Consider the following 19,132-nt stretch of genomic DNA (forward strand, 5'->3'; position numbering starts at 1 on the left):
TTTTTTTTTTTTTAACTTTTTATTTGAAAATAATTTCAAATTCACAAAAATTGCAAAACTAAAATTAGTACAAAGAATACCAGCATGTGCTTTACCCAGATTCATCTCTTGTTAACATTTTTTCTCATTTGTTTTACCGTTTGTGCTTACGCTCTCTTCCATCCCCTTCTCTCCTATTACACACATACACACATCACACACAAATTTTTTCAGAATTATTTGACAGTTACATACATCAAAGCCTTTTACTCCCATGACTTTAACACTTTTAAAGAATACAGTCTCCCCCGCCACCCCCCTTTTTTTAAATAGAATGTTTCTCATTTTAAGTTTGCCTCGTGTTTCTTCATGATTAGATTGAGGTTATGCATTCTTGTCCAAAATAATGCACAGGTGATATTGTGTCCTTCTCAGGGTATCACATCTTGAGACACATATTGTCTACCTGTTCTTCATTGGTTAAGTATGATTTCTTAGATTTGATTTAGCTTCTGAATAATTATTTTTTTCTTCTTTTGCAACTATAAACAGTCTATGAGGAGATTCTTTAAGACAGTACAAATATCCTGCTCTTTATCAAAAATTTCTCCCCTAAATTTACCATGAAGTTGCAAAATCATGATTTTCCAACTCCACATTTGCCAGTCTTAGCATTCTACTTGTAAGAAGGAGCCTCACCTTCTCCATCATTTATTAATATTTATCTATTTATGACTGGTATTAGTGGAAAAAAACCCAAACTCTGTAAAATAATTTAAAGAGGTTTATTCTGAACTGAATGTATGTGACCAGCCTGGAGCACATAGCCTGAAGAGGTCCTGAGAAAATGTGCCTATAGTAGCTGGGTTACAGTTTGGTTTTATTCATTCACGGAGACAGGAATTACACATAAGATCATAAGTCAATACATGGAAGGTGTACATTGGTTTGGCCCCAAAATTCAGGACATCTAGAAGAGGGGTGGGGTTACGGTTATAGGTGGGTTTAAAGATATTTGTAATTGGTTAAAGAAATGAAGCTTTGTCTAAAGGCTTGGGATGTTTTAATTTAAGATGAGGCTGTCTGTTAATCAGAGACAAGTCACCAGACACATACTGAAACCCAAGTGATCTGTTAAGTAAATCAATGGCCTGCAGGTGTGGTTTAAGCTTTGATTTTGCATGACTTTAGGCCCATTAATGATTTAGTATCTTATTATGACAAAGTGACTCCAAAAGTGAGGGGGCATGAGGAGGTATTTCTGACCTCCCTTCTCCTCATGGCCAGCAGTTTAGTTTTAAGGTTTTTCTGGGGTCCACTTGGCCAAGAGGAGGCTGATGCCATGGCACCGTAGCCCAGGCAACAGAGTGAGACTCTGTCTGAAAAAAAATAATAAATAAATAAATAAATAAAAAGAATAAATTTGTTCAGATTCCATGTTGTTTCTGTAAATTCCATGGGATAAATTCCCAGAAATGGCATTACTGGACCAAAGGGTAAATGTGTTCATAATGTTAATAGTTATTGCAAGAATGTCTTCTATAAGAATTTACTAATTTGCCACCCCACAAGCCATACTAGTACCAATTTTATTCTTAGGAAATAGGTTAATTTCCACATTTTTATGTTCTCAAATTATTTTTCAAGTGTGAGTAGAAAATTTGAAGTTAATTGAGGTAAGTTTTGTTGTCAGTGAGAATGCCAGAAAAAGCAGAGTAGTTCTCATCCTTTTGATACCTTTTATTTTTTAGATTAGGAGACAGAACACAAGGCTAAAACTTAAGAAACTTGAATGTTAATCCTGGCTTGCTTCACAGCTTTTGTGTCTGTAGCCTGTTCTGTAAAAGGAAGATTGTAATTTATTTCCTCTCTACTTTATAAGGTATTAAAATGAGAATATATATATACATACATATATAATATGTTTATATAAAACTTTGAAAAAACGAGAGCTTTATGAAATATAAGGAATAAATTTCTCCTGTCAGGTTTTTTACTTTGGAAATTAGGAATTGAATTAAAATGCTTTTTGGTTCATGAATAACAGATGAAATCCAAGGAACGTACGTTTGGGAATTTAGCACATGGTCACACAGGCGATCATTAAGTTATGAGGGAAACCAGGGAGCTCAAAGAATAGGGTGAGAGATTGCTCAGGTGAGGGAAATAACATTTCAGTGGAACTTGCTGATGTTGAAGATAATAATTCTCAAAGGATTTAAATATATACTGTTTGGTCTTGTAGTTGATGAGAAAAGAAAGTCCAAAACTACACACATGGTGCTTCTGGAGATCATTAAAGAAGAAGGCCTGTGAGTACCATGTCATTTCATCTTGTGTTAAACATAGTAATTTGTTAGGGGATTCCTGTGTCTCCAGTACACATACACTCACTTTCTATCCATTCTCATGGCTTTATAATGTTGTGAATTTGTAACTGCCTGACTTAAAGTACATAATTGTTTTCAATTCCTTAAAGATCTGTATTAGGCCGGGCGCGGTGGCTCATGCCTGTAATCCTAGCACTCTGGGAGGCCGAGGCGGGCGGATTGTTTGAGCTCAGGAGTTCGAGACCAGCCTGAGCAAGAGCGAGACCCCGTCTCTACTAAAAATAGAAAGAAATTAGATGGACAACTAAAAATATATACAAAAAATTAGCCGGGCATGGTGGCGCATGCCTGTAGTCCCAGCTACTCGCAAGACTGAGACAGGAGGATCACTTGAGCCCAGGAGTTTGAGGTTACTGTGAGCTAGGCTGATGCCATGGCACTCTACTCAGGGCAGTAGAGTGAGACTCTGTCTCAAAAAAAAAAAAAAAAAAAGATCTGTATTAATAGTTAGCCGTTCGATTCTTGATCGTGGAGTCTTTGTGAAACCAATGCTTTGTATCATGTATAGTAAACCCAAGAAGACAATAGTAGGTTTAGTTCATTCCTATCAAATCCATTCATAAAGATTATGTACTTCTTTTTTTTTTTTTAACTTTTTATTTGAAAATAATTTCAAATTCACAAAAATTGCAAAACTAAAATTAGTACAAAGAATACCAGCATGTGCTTTACCCAGATTCATCTCTTGTTAACATTTTTTCTCATTTGTTTTACCGTTTGTGCTTACGCTCTCTTCCATCCCCTTCTCTCCTATTACACACATACACACATCACACACAAATTTTTTCAGAATTATTTGACAGTTACATACATCAAAGCCTTTTACTCCCATGACTTTAACACTTTTAAAGAATACAGTCTCCCCCGCCACCCCCCTTTTTTTAAATAGAATGTTTCTCATTTTAAGTTTGCCTCGTGTTTCTTCATGATTAGATTGAGGTTATGCATTCTTGTCCAAAATAATGCACAGGTGATATTGTGTCCTTCTCAGGGTATCACATCTTGAGACACATATTGTCTACCTGTTCTTCATTGGTTAAGTATGATTTCTTAGATTTGATTTAGCTTCTGAATAATTATTTTTTTCTTCTTTTGCAACTATAAACAGTCTATGAGGAGATTCTTTAAGACAGTACAAATATCCTGCTCTTTATCAAAAATTTCTCCCCTAAATTTACCATGAAGTTGCAAAATCATGATTTTCCAACTCCACATTTGCCAGTCTTAGCATTCTACTTGTAAGAAGGAGCCTCACCTTCTCCATCATTTATTAATATTTATCTATTTATGACTGGTATTAGTGGAAAAAAACCCAAACTCTGTAAAATAATTTAAAGAGGTTTATTCTGAACTGAATGTATGTGACCAGCCTGGAGCACATAGCCTGAAGAGGTCCTGAGAAAATGTGCCTATAGTAGCTGGGTTACAGTTTGGTTTTATTCATTCACGGAGACAGGAATTACACATAAGATCATAAGTCAATACATGGAAGGTGTACATTGGTTTGGCCCCAAAATTCAGGACATCTAGAAGAGGGGTGGGGTTACGGTTATAGGTGGGTTTAAAGATATTTGTAATTGGTTAAAGAAATGAAGCTTTGTCTAAAGGCTTGGGATGTTTTAATTTAAGATGAGGCTGTCTGTTAATCAGAGACAAGTCACCAGACACATACTGAAACCCAAGTGATCTGTTAAGTAAATCAATGGCCTGCAGGTGTGGTTTAAGCTTTGATTTTGCATGACTTTAGGCCCATTAATGATGTAGTATCTTATTATGACAAAGTGACTCCAAAAGTGAGGGGGCATGAGGAGGTATTTCTGACCTCCCTTCTCCTCATGGCCAGCAGTTTAGTTTTAAGGTTTTTCTGGGGTCCACTTGGCCAAGAGGGGAATCCATTCAGTCAGCTGAAGGGCTTAAGATTTTATTTTAGTTCACACTGGTATAGACTCAGAAATTTCTACTTTTTTGGTGGCTTACAATTGATTACTGTAGTTAATTACTGATATTTTGGTGTTGAAATTGTCCCAAGTTTGGCCAGTAGGAGCCCCTTCCCTTCAATCTTGTTCCTGTGCCCCAATTATCTCTTTTTTTTTTTTGCACTTATTTTCTATAATTGCTTATTTTAAATGTTCTTGCTCTGTAATAAAATGTGAATGGTGCTATATTAACTAACAGCCATAAGGAAATTATCTTCAATTTTATATACTGATGTTACCAAAGGAAACCTGAGAGGGGAATCAGTAAATCAGACAGACTTTGTGTTGTTTCTTTGGTATCATTAGTGCTAGAAAAGATTTCTTGATTTGGTCGTTCTTCAGAATGTAAGGTGTGTATACAATTTGGAGTCCTTTGTAGTAATGTAGGAGAGAACTTTGAGACTGAGTGAAGATCATCCTTTCCTAGGACTTACCTACCAATTTCAAAAGGCTTTTGTCCATAACCTTTTCTTTGCTTTTTGTGTTTTTCCCCTAGCCTGGCACCATATCGAGGGTGGTTTCCAGTCATTTCCAGTCTTTGCTGCTCCAATTTTGTCTATTTCTACACTTTTAATAGCCTCAAAGCAGTCTGGGTCAAAGGTCAACGTTCTACTACTGGGAAAGATCTGGTAGTTGGATTTGTTGCAGGTAACAAGGTTTTCTGGGTATGAAATGTTTTTGTATTTTAATATTTATCTTGTTTATATATCCTCTAAGAGATTATTTTAGCACAAAGTAATGCTACAAAGAATATAATCAGTTTTCTGACTTGGTCTGGGTTTCTTTTTATTGTGGTGAAAAACATGAAATTTACCATCTTAACCATTTTACGTGTAAGCTCAGTAATGTTAAATATATTCACATTGTTGTGAAACAAATCTCCAGAGCTTTTTCATCTTCCAAAGCTGACTCTGTGCTCATTAAATAAGCTCCCCTTTTCCCTCTCCCCAGTCCTTGGTAACCACCATCTACTTTGTATTTCTCTGTTTCTAAGAATTTGACTACTTCTGATAGTCATATCAGTGGAATCATATACTATTTGTTTTTTTGTGGCTTATTTCACTTAGTATAATATCCTCAAGTTTCATCTATATTGTAGCCCGTGACAGACATGATTTCCTTTTTTATGGCTGAATAATATTCCACTGTTTGTGTATATCACACTGTGTTTATCCATTCATCTGTTAATGGACACTTAGGTTGCTTCCACCTCTTGACTATTGTAAATAGAGCTGCTATGAAAATGGATGTGCAGATATCTCTTGAGAGCCCACTTTCAGTTCTTTTGTATATGTACACAGAAATAGGATTGCTGGATCCTATATAGTTGTATGTTTAGTGTTTTTGGGAACCTCCATACTGTTTTCCATAACATTTGTAACATTTATAATCCCACCAACAGAATATATGCAGGGCTTTATTTCTGGACTGACTCGGCTTATTTTTGTCTTTTCAATCCGGAGAGGAAGATCAATTATCTCTGTTTAGTAGCCCATACTCCAAATTTATAGAAGTTATCTCTTTTTTAAAAAATGAGAATTACAGTGTCTTCCTCGCTTACTTACAATGGTTTTTTTTTTTTTTTTTTGACTGAGGTTCACATGAGATATTTAACATGGACAGGATTAGCTACACAATTTGCAGGACCCAGTGCAAAATGAAAACACAGGACCTCTTGCTCAAAAGTTATTAAGCATTTCAAGATAGAGCATTAAACCAAGAGTGACACAGGTCACACATCCATGAAGCCCACCCTGAGTGTGAAAACATTTAGTCAAATGTGACAGGTATTTTAGCGCACTGCATAGCATAGTTAGTATCATAAGACTTGTTAATGCCTTAGGGGTTCATAGGAGGAAGAGAGGTCACTTTTAGCTGGGAGGTATCTACTTGTAGATAGCAGTGACTTTTGAACTGAACCTTGGCAGGATCAGTAGCATTTGTAGGTGAATAGAGGACAGTTTCTCCATAGAGGTAATGGTAGGAAATTGAGAAAATGTAGGATCATGCTAAGGTAAGTAGGAGCCAGGTTTCAGAGGTCTTTAGATTCTTGTCATCTAAGACTTTAGAAGCTCTCAGGAGCCATTAACCTGGAATTGTAAATATTTAGTTATTGTCTGTCTCCATTTAATAGAATGCAAGCTCTATAAGAGCAAGTATCTTATATATATAAAAACATATCTTTCCCCCGTTTGTCATATTCCCAGTCAGAACAGTGCCTGGCATGTGGTAGGTGCTCAGGAAATATTTGCTGAATGAACAAAAGAATAAACTAGTCAGAGTCTTATTAAAGAAGTGGAAAGAAAATAGATCTCTTTCCCATGATTTTTTAGCGTTCATCCATTTCAGTTTATAACCAAATTAATTGATTTAAATGTTGCCTGTTTGGTGTCAGTATTTTGTGGAATCACTTTTTGATATTTAAGAAATTACTAATTTTAGGGCCACACAGTTGAATACTGTAAATGTCCATTTGAAATTAAAAGTATTTGATTGGAAAATAATTTCCAGGCAAGCCCCCAAGTCCTCTTTTCCACCTGTATTGAGGCCACTGATCTGTTTTTTGGTATGGGCTCTGAGTCTTTCTTCTGATTAATATTCTTATATTAGTCTTGATTTGGTTTTGATCTAATTAACTTTCACTTGGACCAACTTTCACATAAATTTCATTCTTGGAGGAAATGAATGAATAGTTGTAGGTAAATAACTCAGGATAGAAGTCTAGGGGTCTCATGGGCTCTTTGTGCCCTTTCTCCCTCCACATCTGCTCAGTCATCAAGAACGATTGCTCTGGCCGGGCGCAGTGGCTCATGCCTGTAATCCTAGCACTCTGGGAGGCTGAGGCGGGCGGATTGTTTGAGCTCAGGAGTTCGAAACCAGCCTGAGCAAGAGCGAGACCCCATCTCTACTAAAAATAGAAAGAAATTAATCAGACAACTAAAAATATATAGAAAAAACTAGCCGAGCATGGTGGCACATGCCTGTAGTCCCAGCTACTCGGGAGGCTGAGGCAGGAGGATCTCTTGAGCCCAGGAGTTTGAGGTTGCTGTGAGCTAGGCTGACGCCACAGCACTCTAGCCCGGGCAACATAGTTAGACTCTGTCTCAAAAAAAAAAAAAAAAAGAACGATTGCTCTATCTCCTAAATATCTCTTGGGTCGATTCCCTTTTCTCCATATCCATAACCATTTCCCAAAATCAAGCCTCATCTCTCACCTGGACTATTGCACTAGTCTGATCTCCTTGCCTTTGAGTTGTTCCTCACTAACCTACTTTGCACAGTCCTGCCCAAGTAGCCTTTCTAGGAGAGTAGTTTTCAAATAGTGTCATAACTCAGAGAACTCAAGTTTGAGATTGTTTGCTTGAGGAAAAGAAATAGAATAGATCCTGTACAGAAGGAACTGTTTTTTACATAATTACAACAAATGGCAATCTAGTATCATCTTACATACTCGAGACCAATTATTTGTAATACCTTCATTTTAATTATTTTAGATTACCATAGTTTTTATATATGTGCATTTAAAAGGTTATCACTCACTGTTAGGGACTAACTCATATAACTTTCCATGAAACTACTAATTCATGGGCTACAATGATGAAATCCTGTGCTTTTGAAATTGTCCCAAGCTGTTTATTTGCTGTGTCTGACATCCCATTACCTACCAGGTACACATCACCCCCATGTTATTCTCACTCACTGTGCCCTGCTTGTTTCCTTTCTAATTCTTATAATTTATAATTACACTAGACTCCCCCATACCTAACACAGCTGGACTGTCATAGTAGGGCAATTAGTTTTTAAAGGTCAGTTAAAGTAGGAAATATTATAAATAGCCTAATTACTTTAAGTATTGTATTTTAACTTAAGATATACGAATACATACTCCTCCAATTTTTTTGTCGTATGGCCAAGGCTTTTTCTTGGCATATGGGTTCACTGTTGGGAGTTTTGTGCTTTTTTTCTTTATTTTTATTATTTTTTCTTTTTTTTTACCTTCAACGATCAAGAGCAGGTATTGTGCTTTTTTGTTACATAACCCATACCTATAATGCTTTGCTTCCAGTAACAGATACAATTGGCATAAGCAGGTTTGAGAAAAGACAGTTCACTCTTGGTAAGTGTGAACTCTGGGTAGAAGTAGAAGAGCATGGGCATCCTAGCGAGTAGCCTACTGGTCACAAGTATCTGGTGTGCTGTGGCAAATGTCAGTATGTCTTATAGAGGAAAGAAGAACACAGGTTATCTGGTGAGTCCATTATGTGGAGGTGATCAAAAGAGATCCCACTGTGATAATCCTGAAGTATTTTCTTGAGTATGCGAGAGAAGGGTGGGATTGTGGTTGACATACAAGGAGAGCCTGACATACAAGGTCTGTGTTGATTGTGCACATCATCTGTTACACGTCTTGTTAGAAAATGCTTGAGAACTGCTATTCTGAAACCAAGTCTAACTGTGTTATCCCTGGCTTAAAAGCCTTCAATGTCTGCCCCTTGCATACGGCATGGCACCCTCAGCATACCAGGCCCCTTCTGTTTACAGGGTGTGAGACTGACCTACAAGATCTGCTGTGATCTGCTCACCTCTCTAGCTCAATCTTTACTGCAGATGCCCCAGTGCACTGAGCATTTGTGACCAGTAGGCTACTTGCTAGAATGTCCGTGCCATTCTACTTCTGTCTGCTGAGATTTACACTTAACCAACAGTGAACTAACTATGTTTTTTCTCAAACCCGTTTATGCCTGTTTTATCTGTTACTGTAGGCAAAGCATTATAGGTGTGGGTAGCCTCCCATGCCAAACTGTGATTATTTGACTGTACCATGCCATTTAGTAACTCCATTCCTCTACAGTGACTGCAGTCTGTCTGAAACAGTCTTACCGCTTATTTTATCTTATTAACTCCCATTCCTCCTTTTATTCTCAGCTACCTCTTCTTCAGGAATCCTTCCCTGCTTCCCATACCACCATCCCCAGGTTTTATTCTGGGTTAGGTGCCCTTCCTCTGTGCTCCAACATGGTATCTACCTCTGTCTTAGTACTTGCTCTACTGTATAAGTCTGCATAGTCTTTTATCTTTTATTAAACAATAAGCTCCTTAAAGACAGAGATTACATTTTTGTTACTTCTGCATCCCCAGTATCTTAGCACATTGCCTGGTACATATAAGGTGCTGGTTAAACATTGAGTAAATTAGTTAAATTTAAAGTACTACTCTGGCTGGGTGCGGTGGCTCACACCTGTAATCCTAGCACTCTGGGAGGCCAAGGCAGGTGGATCATTTGAGCTCAGGAGTTTGAGACCAGCCTGAGTAAGAGTGAGACTCCGTCTCTACTAAAAAAATAGAAAGAAATTAGCTGAACAACTAAAAATATATAGAAAAAATTAGCCGGGCATGGTGGCGCACCAGTAGACCCAGCACTCAGGAGGCTGAGGCAGGAGGATCTCTTGAGCCCAGGAGTTTGAGGTTGCTGTGAGGTAGGCTAATGCCACGGCACTCTAGCCCGGGCGACAGAGTAAGACTCTATCTCAAACAGAAATGAAAAATAAAAAAAAAAAGTACTACTCCTCCTGGAGTCTTCCCCATTTTACTTAAGACTCTAGTCTTTTAATTGCCCTACCAAAAATCCTAATTTATCATCTTACTTTCTGATCCCACCTCTGATCCATGAGCAAATCCTATTTTTTTTTTTTTTTTTTTTTGAGACAGAGTCTTACTCTGTCACCCGGGGTTAGAGTGCTGTGGCATCAGCCTAGCTCACAGCAACCTCAAACTCCTGGGTTCAAGCGGATCCTCTTGCCTCAACCTCCTGAGTATCTGGAACTACAGGCACACACCACCACACCTGGCTAATTTTTACTACTTTTACAGAGACGGGGTCTCACTTTTGCTCAGGCTGGTCTCAAACTCCTGAGCTCAAGTGATCCTCCTGCCTCGGCCTCCCAGAGTGCTAGGATTATAGGCGTGAGCCACCGAGCCCCTTTTCTTCTCTGTACTCACACTGTTGCAGCCACCCTGGCCTCTTCTTCCTGAACACTCTGGGCATGCTTCTACCTGCTGTTTCCTCTACCTAGTAACATGATTAACTCCTTCACCCCCTTTAAGGTTTTTCCCTAAATGACCACTGTTAAAAGAAAAACTTTGGACAAATTAAATTGAATAGAGTTTAATCAAGCAAAAAACAAATTTGCGAATCAGGTAGCCCCAGAACCAGAAGAGGTTGAGAGCAACTTCAGGACTGCCACATGGTTGGATAATATTTATGGACAGAAAAGGGAGAGTGACATGCAAAAAACAGAGGTGAAGTGCAAGAACAGATTGGTTACAGCTTAATGTTTGCCTTATTCTAACACAGTTTAAACAGTTGGCCACCTGTGATTGGCCCAAACTCTGTGATTGCTTCATGAGTAGGTTACAATCTGTTTACACATCCAGTTAGGTTAAGTTCAGTATGCACAGAGAAACCTTTAGACTGAACTTAAAATATGTAAGAAGACAGCTTTAGCTTAATTTGATACCACGCCATCTAAAATGGTATGCCTTTCTAATTCTGGGTACTGTCTATCCCCCTTCTCTTCCAATTCTATCCGTAACCTTGTCCTCTAACATACTACATATTTTACTTACTTATCCTGTGAAAAAAGTAATTCAAAATCTAAGCTGTTGGAGTGTTAAAATATTTTGAGACTTAAGGAAATGTTATGGGACCTGAATAAAAACAGGCAGCTGTAACCTTAGTTTCTTTGATTATAGATTAGCCTGTTTCCTTACTTATGTTTTCTAAAGTGTTATAAATGAGTAAAGGCACCAGGGTATACCCCTTCCCAATAAACTATTGATCTTCATTATAGATTAGCTTCCCTCTTACCTGTCTCATACAAAAACTTAATGACATTGTCAAAGATGCAATGTTAAATACATTTTTAAATTGGAAAGGAAATGAAAACAATTGTACAGAAAATCAAAATCTATAATTAATTAAACTAGCTTTGTATAGAAAATGTCAAAATCCTACTAAATCTCTTCCCTTTCTTCCTGTGTAAATAAGACCTTAACTTTTAACTTCAGAGCACTAACACCAATTTCCTGGAGCGTGCACTTCCCAGATGGTCATTCCCAGCTTTTCGCTTGAATAAACTCTTTAAAACTGGATTCTGATCCTTTCGATTATTTCAGGTTAACAGTCCGTTAGATTGTAAACTTCATGAGGACAGAGGTTTTCATTTTTTATCTGCTGCTGTATTCTCAACACCTAGAGCCAGGCTTAGCACATACTAGACACAAAATATATATTTGATTAACAAACCATGAATGAATGACTTGTGGAAGAGAGATTATACTTTTTCTCTATTATCCAAAGGAATTGGACCAGGATCACAATATTTTCTCTTACCCTACAGCACACATAAAGTCAATTCACAATTGCTAATTCATACCTTTGGAAAAAAAGAAACAGGTACTAAGTTTCATATTTATTTCCAGTTGCTTTAAGAAGGTAGATTTAATATCAATAAAAATAAATATTCTTAATGGCTGTTGAGGTCAAATAGACCTTTGAGGTCAAAGTAAAATCCTATCTTTTGAGATTTTGAAAAATAAAGTGGGCCGGGCACAGTGGCTCACGCCTGTAATCCTAGCACTCTGGGAGGCCGAGGCCAGCCCGAGCAAGAACGAGACCCTGTCTCTGCTAAAAATAGAAAGAAATTAGCTGGACAACTAAAAATATATAGAAAAAATTAGCTGGACACGGTGGCACATGCCTGTAATCCCAGCTACTAGGGAAGTCCCAGCTACTCGGGAGGCTGAGGCAGAAGAATTGCTTGAGCCCAGGAGTTTGAGGTTGCTTTGAGCTAGGCTGAAGCCTCAGCACTCTAGCCCTGGGCAACAGAGTGAGACTCTGTCTCAAAAAAAATAAAGTGAATAAAATCACTTGGTGATTGGTTTAGATAAGTGGTTCTCAAATGAGGCTGATCTTGACCCACAGGGTCAAATGTGGCATCTAGTGGGTACAGGCCAAGAATATTGCTAAACATCCTACACAGTAACGTACACACACAGAGCAAAGAATTATCCAGCCCAAAATGTCAATATTGTCACAGTTGAGAGACCCTGGATTAAAGAATTTTACAGTCCTTTGTAATTCTGAGATTATCTGATGATAAGTCCTTTATTTTTCTGAAGATAGGGAATTCCTTGGGAATTACTTTTGAAGTTTTAAACTTCTCTCGATAACATGTTTTTTATATCTTAATGTAAACATTTTTATAGTGGTTATGTTAATGGAAAAAAACCAAACTCTGTAAAATCATTTACAGAGGTTTACCCTGAGCCGAATACACGTGACCATGGCCTTGGGAGCCATACCCAAGAAACCTCAAGTAAGGGGTCCCGTGGTGGTCAGGTTACATTTAGGTTTTATACGTTTTAGGAAGACAGGAATTGTGGGCAAAATCATAAACCATACATGGAAGGTATACATTGGTTTGGCCCAAAAAGGCGGGACATCTCCAAGGGGGGAAGGTTTCAGGTTATAGGTGGGTTCAAAGATTCTTTGATTTGTAATTGGTTAAAGAAATAAAGCTTCCTCTAAAGACTTGGAATCGGTAGAAAGGAATGTTTTAAGATAAGGAACTCTGTTAATTTGTAGACCAAGGTACAATGTACTCAAAGTGATCTGTTAAGTAAATTGATGGCCTGCAGTCATTACTTAACATTTGCCTTGTATGACCTTGAGTCCAGTTTGCAATTAATCTAAACTCCAGAAGGGAGAGGGTATAACAAGCATGTCTGACCTCCCTTCCCTTCCTGGCTGGAAACTAAGTTTTAAGGTTTTTCTGGGAGGGGGTGCTTAGGATTTTATTTTTAGTTTACAATTAGAACAGCTTTTTCTCTTCCTGCTGTGAGCCCTATCATAGTATTATAATCACTGAAGAAATTAGTTTTATTATCTCCAAGGAGAACTAGGAACAGCATTGTTGCTATTCAAATTCTGCTTGAAACTTAGAAATGTATTATTTTGTTGTATTTTCACAGAAAGAAAGCCCATAAAGCTTAATGCCCTGGGGAAGAATTTGGGAAAAGAACCTTACAGATAACTTAGATGAAGAGACACTTATCATTTTTATGAAATTGGAATTTTTACCACTAACTCTTTTTTAATGCCAATGGTAGTATCATTGTTGTGATATTTCAAAATGCATTTCCCACCCCTCGGCCTTAAATCTAGCAAGACAGGTGTGTCCCTGTTGTGTGTCAAGTTTTATTCCTTCCTAAGGAGTCAAGTGGTTAGATTTGTGGCTTTGTTCTTATGTGGGTGGGGGGTGTACCTGTTTCCCAGAAGTTCATACTCAATTAGCATACTTCATGTGTGTTTTCTTTCCAAATAAAGGAGGTTCACTGCTGATAAAACTGTTTGTTTTCAAGATTTCAGGAGTAAATAGCTATGTTCCAATTGTTGTTTGATTTGGGGAATAATTTTAGTGTGTTCAGTTACTGTTCTTCATCTCTTAATTTGGGTTTCGTTTTCTTGTGAATGATTTGTTAACAAACCAAAAAAAAGAAAATAGAATTATAGACATTAAAATTAAGAGATAAACAATCTCCTGTCCTTAGATAGGTAAAATATTAATTAGCATTCCCATCTTAGAGCTGAAGTAGCATCCACAGCTTGGAACTGGCAGAAGAGTTTTCTTCATAGGCTCATAAATAAGCAGACAGCTTTCTTTAACCTTCCAGCCTTTTAGGCATTAATAAGAGTTGGAATTGGTGCTCATGAATGGTTTCTGACATGTTTCTCCTCAGTGGAATGTTGTCCTTTGCTTTGTTATATAGGTTGCAAATTTTAGTAAAATTTTGGGTTCTCAAGTATTTGAGTGGCTTTTCTTAGAACTCATAAAATGATAATGGTTAAAAATACCTCTTCATCTATTTTGGCTTAGAGAGTGAAAACAGTACTTGAACTTCACAGATAAAAATCTTTGAAATAAAAAATGTTTTTACAAGGACTTTATATTCTCTTATTTAAATAATGTTTAGTTCATTTTTGTACTTGAGGTTGTCCTTTAGAAGAATCCTTTCAGTCTTTCCGTTTGTGTTAATAATGGGGATATGAAAGCAGAATTTTAAATAATGGTTAAATCTTAATCTTAGCCGTATTGCCTCCTAAGTGTTTTATATGTGCCTACCTCTTGAATAGAACACGAAGGGAATTTTGATTTCTAAAGAACTTATTTAATGGGCAACATATTTATTTAGAAAAGTATTCCTTTTTTCAGTATCCATGGAAGCTTGTGATCGCTGGTTCTGAGCTCTCCTGTCTTCCTTTTCTCTTAAATTCAGTAGACTGCTCTTTCTAGTCTGATTTTTCTCGCTATTAGTTTTTCTGTTAAGTGAAGTGTGCATTGCATTGAATAGGAATACATTCTAAACTCTGGGCAAATGGGCATGTATTAATATCCTTCCATCTTGGCCTCTGAAACACTGGTGCTTTTTAAAAATAAGACTAGCAAGAATCTATAGGTAAGAATTTTTCAGATTATGATCAATGCCTCAAATGACAATGTATGAATATATGAAGTCATGACTAATGACGTCTCCATGATATTATGTGAATCTATAAAAATAAAACAATACAACTCATAAAAGTATTTGGTAATGTCTTCTTTTTTAACTTTGAGAAATGTGTTCTGATAATGCTATTAAGAGATAGGTAGCAAAATATCTTGCTTTAGCAACTGTATACAAATGAAAAATTTGAATTTGAATCTCTTGGCAGTTTCACCAAGTTTATCCTTGGTTAGACTGTGTTTTCTTTATAGAATGTTTTGAGATTCCTTAAATCAAAACATTGTTTTTCCAGTTGTGTTTAAGTGACTTTTAGTAAAAAGATTTCTCTCTTAGGATTGTGCCTGTTGGTCTTTATATCATGACTGGAACCAGATAGCTCAATGTGTAGCTCAATGTGTGCTTGTTCGCAGTTTGTTCATTGGTTCATTTATTCAATTATTTAATTAACAAATATTTACAAAGTATATACCATGTGTCAGGCACTTTGTCACAATTCTGTTTGGTATTTTTTAATCATTTCAGGACTGATGAGGAATATTTTAATATCTCAAGATGGTGTTAAATTGGAATCATGTGTTTTCCAAAAAGAAGCACCTGGCTCATTGTATTGTTCCACTCTGAGGCAACCTTGGGGGGCCAAGATCCCCATCTTAAGCTTGTAAGGATCATGATGGTTGTGAAGCTGTTTCAGATGTTTTGTGACACTTCATAACTGCTGCTTGCTGCTTGCCTATCCTAATTGTCTAAGCAATCAGGAACTCTTCGATGAGCTTCTACACTGTTAAGGCACTTTGAAATGTCACCTTTCCCCTCACCTGTCATCCATTGTACAAGATCCATACTCACTTAAAACCATGTGAACTCCTTAATGTGAGGGTTGTAAATTGTGGGGTTGATCTAATATTGTCATGGACTTAGCATGTTATCTATAAGCCACTTTCTCTCTCTAAAGCTGTTATGATAAAATTATATTTAAAACTATATCAAAATTGCTACTTTGAATGCTATATAAATTGATAAGTAGATTGTTTCCTATTGTACAAATGAGGAAACTCATTACTCTTTTCATGTGGAGAGGTGCTGCTGCCAGGCATTTGCTATCAGCAAAGCTTCCAAATTGCTTCTAACACTAGTGGCTTGTGTTGTACCCTGACACAAAGAGATACCTTACCTTAGGTCTTCTAGGAGGTCAGTGGCAAGAGGTATAAATGGAATATTGGTATGTTGCTTTAAGACAGAAAAGCTTAAACGGTTACATTTTGCTTTCCTTTTGTCTCTCCCTCTTTCTTTTTAAAGGAGTGGTGAATGTGTTGCTAACAACTCCACTGTGGGTGGTAAACACCAGGCTGAAGCTGCAAGGAGCAAAATTTAGGAATGAAGACATTGTACCCACCAACTACAAAGGTATTATTGGTAAGTGTCTCTTGGCTGAGTTCCTATTTAAGGGTTTTCTTTCCTCTTTACATCTGGAGTCTATTGCCACAATAAAGCTACATAGCAGACAACCTCAAATCTCAGCATTAGTAGCATTAGTAGCATTTGTTTAGCTCATGTGTCTGTAGATTGACAGGAATTTGACTCATCTAGGGTGACCCCAGCCTGAGAGTCTTAGCTCCACATGTCTCTCTTCCTCTTCCTGGGACCAGCATGAGCATATTCGTCTCATGGTGGTGGCAGAAACACAAAGGATACACCCACTGGTCCAAGCATATTTCAGGACTCTGTTTGCACTTTGCTGACATTCCAATGGCCAAAGCACATTAACTGGCCAAGCCCAAGATAAGGGATAGAGAAGTATACCACACCCAAGCAGTATAGATAGGAGGGAATGAATATTTTTGAGTAATAATCTATACTTTTTTTTGCTTGTGCTGTCTTTGGATAAAGGTACCAAATTGGTATCTGATATCTTTGAGCTGCTTTTTGATAGTACCACATTGCCAGCTTCTCCGTTCCCACATATCAATCTTTGTAATGAGAATGGTAGTTTTCTTATAAGTCACATCCACTATAATGGTCTCCAGGATCTCATCTTTTGTTGTACTAGACTTTATTGTGAAACCTGTGGGCTCAGTTCACAATTCTGTGTAATACAGAGTTCCCAGTAGTGGTGATAATTACTTAGGAAAATTTGACATTCTAAGCCCAGATTGTCAGTAAGAGTTGCCTGTGATTGAAGTTGGTCTCTAAAGAACTTGGTGACTGTCAGTGTCTGATTATTAAACAGTAGTTAGCTGATAAACTTGCCCCCAGAATACCATTGCAAGAAGGAAATCTTTATAGAGCCAATGTGGTTTGTGTTCTGGGTATATTTGGACAGAATTCATGTTTTCCCGTCTAGGTAGGGGATTATCATTATGCTTTTCAAAAATCCCTGATTTCTTGCTTAGATGCTTTTCACCAGATCATTCGAGATGAAGGAATCTTGGCTTTATGGAATGGCACATTTCCCTCCTTGCTGTTGGTCTTCAATCCTGCCATCCAATTCATGTTCTATGAAGGTTTAAAACGGCAGCTTTTGAAGAAACGGATGAAGGTAATCCCTGGTTTGGAACGCAGCCAAATAATCTCTGACACCTTCTTGTTTGGATTGACATGGTTTGTTCTTTCTTTGCTTTCCAGCTTTCTTCTTTGGATGTATTTATCATTGGTGCAATAGCTAAAGCGATTGCCACCACGGTCACATATCCCATGCAAACGATACAGTCAATTCTGAGGGTAAGTGCTGGGATTCTCTCTGCATTTAGTCAAACAACATTCTAACATATGTGGTCTTTTTATTTAAAGCAATGTTAATAAAGTAGTCAGTTGGTATGCCAGAGTATTCCCCATCCATTTTTCCATTTCTTTGATATTCTGCTAACGAGGCTGACTATCAGTTGGTTTTCTGTTGCGTTTGGAATGAAGATCCATTTGTGATTTCTTAGGTAACACAATGTCTCAGAAAACCCAAATGTCGTGCGGTGACTCACGCCTGTAATCCTAACACTCTTGGGAGGCCGAGGTGGGAGGATCACTTGAGGTCCTGAGTCTAGACCAGCCTGAGCAAAAGTGAGATCCTGTCTCCACTAAAAATAGGAAAAAAATTAGCTGGAGGTGGTGGTGCATGCCTGTAATCCCAGCTACTCAAGAGACTGAGGCAGGAGGATCGCTTAAGTCCAGGAGTTTGAGCTTGTAGTGAACTATGATGACACCACTGCATTCTACTGAGGGTGACAGACCAAGAAACGTTCTTTAAGTACCTCAGGAAAGTGTAAATTTGCTTCCTTCTCATTCAAGTTGATTTGCTTGGTGCTCTAGGGCAGATTATCCTTTATAAAATCGCATGTTCATTCCTTTAGTTCACTCAGGAGGAATTCATAATTTAGCTTTTCTGAAGCACTTTCAGATTTCTGTTTTTTCTTCTTTCTTTTTTTTTTCTCTTTACTCACTCACTCACCCACTCTGAGATTTCTGTTTTTTCATTCATTCAATTATTTATCCATTCAAATATTTATTAAGCATCCATCTTACGGGAGGAGTTGAGTATACTGTGGTGAATAAAACAGACATAATCCCTGCCCTCATGGAGATAGTGGAAGAGTGAATGAACAGGTAAATAAGCAAAATAAATAGATAATTACAAATTGAAAAAAGAGCTGTAAAGAAAATGAACATGTTTTGTGGTTTAATGGAGGGGACATGATGGGGATCTTCTTAGCTAGCATGATTGGGCTGGGCTTCTTTGAGGAAGCATATTTAAATTAAGATGCAAAGGAAGATAAGGGCCTAGCCATGCAAAGAATGAAGGAAAATGAATTCCAGGTAGAGGGAGTATGATGTGCCAAGAGTTTGGGGCAGCCCATCCTAGGAACTAAAAGGAGGCCTCTGTGGCTAGAGAGTGGCTCAGGGTAAAATTAGAAAAGTAACTGGGAAGCTGTAGGTGAGGAGTCTAGATTTTTTATTCTCAGTACAGTGGGAAGCCTTTGAAGGGCTTTAAGCTGGGAAGTATGTGATGCGATTTACAATTTGAGAAGATTGTTGTGGCCTTTGTATGGTGAATTGGTCAGTCAGAAAGCTAAGAGAGAAAGCTGGGGCAATCAGGCCATTTCAGTGATACAGGTGAGAGGGGATGGTGGCCTTAGACTAGGGTGGTAGCAGTGGAGAGGAGAGCTAGGACGAGAACAGATTTGAGATCTTTTTTTTTTTTGAGACAGAGTCTCGCTCTGTCTTCTGGGCTCA

The 19,132-nt window shown here is 37.7% G+C and overlaps 1 protein-coding gene across 1 annotated transcript in view; it reads left to right on the top strand.

The window, feature by feature from the left end:
• SLC25A17 (solute carrier family 25 (mitochondrial carrier; peroxisomal membrane protein, 34kDa), member 17) overlaps nt 1-19,132 on the top strand; it is a 65,600-nt gene that overhangs the window by 23,652 nt on the left and 22,816 nt on the right. Inside the window, exons 3-7 of the mRNA XM_012638102.1 lie at nt 2,225-2,291; nt 4,842-4,993; nt 16,208-16,324; nt 17,302-17,447; nt 17,534-17,629. Coding sequence (XP_012493556.1) covers nt 2,225-2,291; nt 4,842-4,993; nt 16,208-16,324; nt 17,302-17,447; nt 17,534-17,629 — 578 coding nt within the window. The remainder of the gene's footprint in view (nt 1-2,224; nt 2,292-4,841; nt 4,994-16,207; nt 16,325-17,301; nt 17,448-17,533; nt 17,630-19,132) is intronic.

This window comes from Propithecus coquereli, unplaced genomic scaffold (genome assembly GCF_000956105.1).
Source record: "Propithecus coquereli isolate 6110/MARCELLA unplaced genomic scaffold, Pcoq_1.0 Scaffold126, whole genome shotgun sequence".
Classification (NCBI taxonomy): domain Eukaryota; kingdom Metazoa; phylum Chordata; class Mammalia; order Primates; family Indriidae; genus Propithecus; species Propithecus coquereli.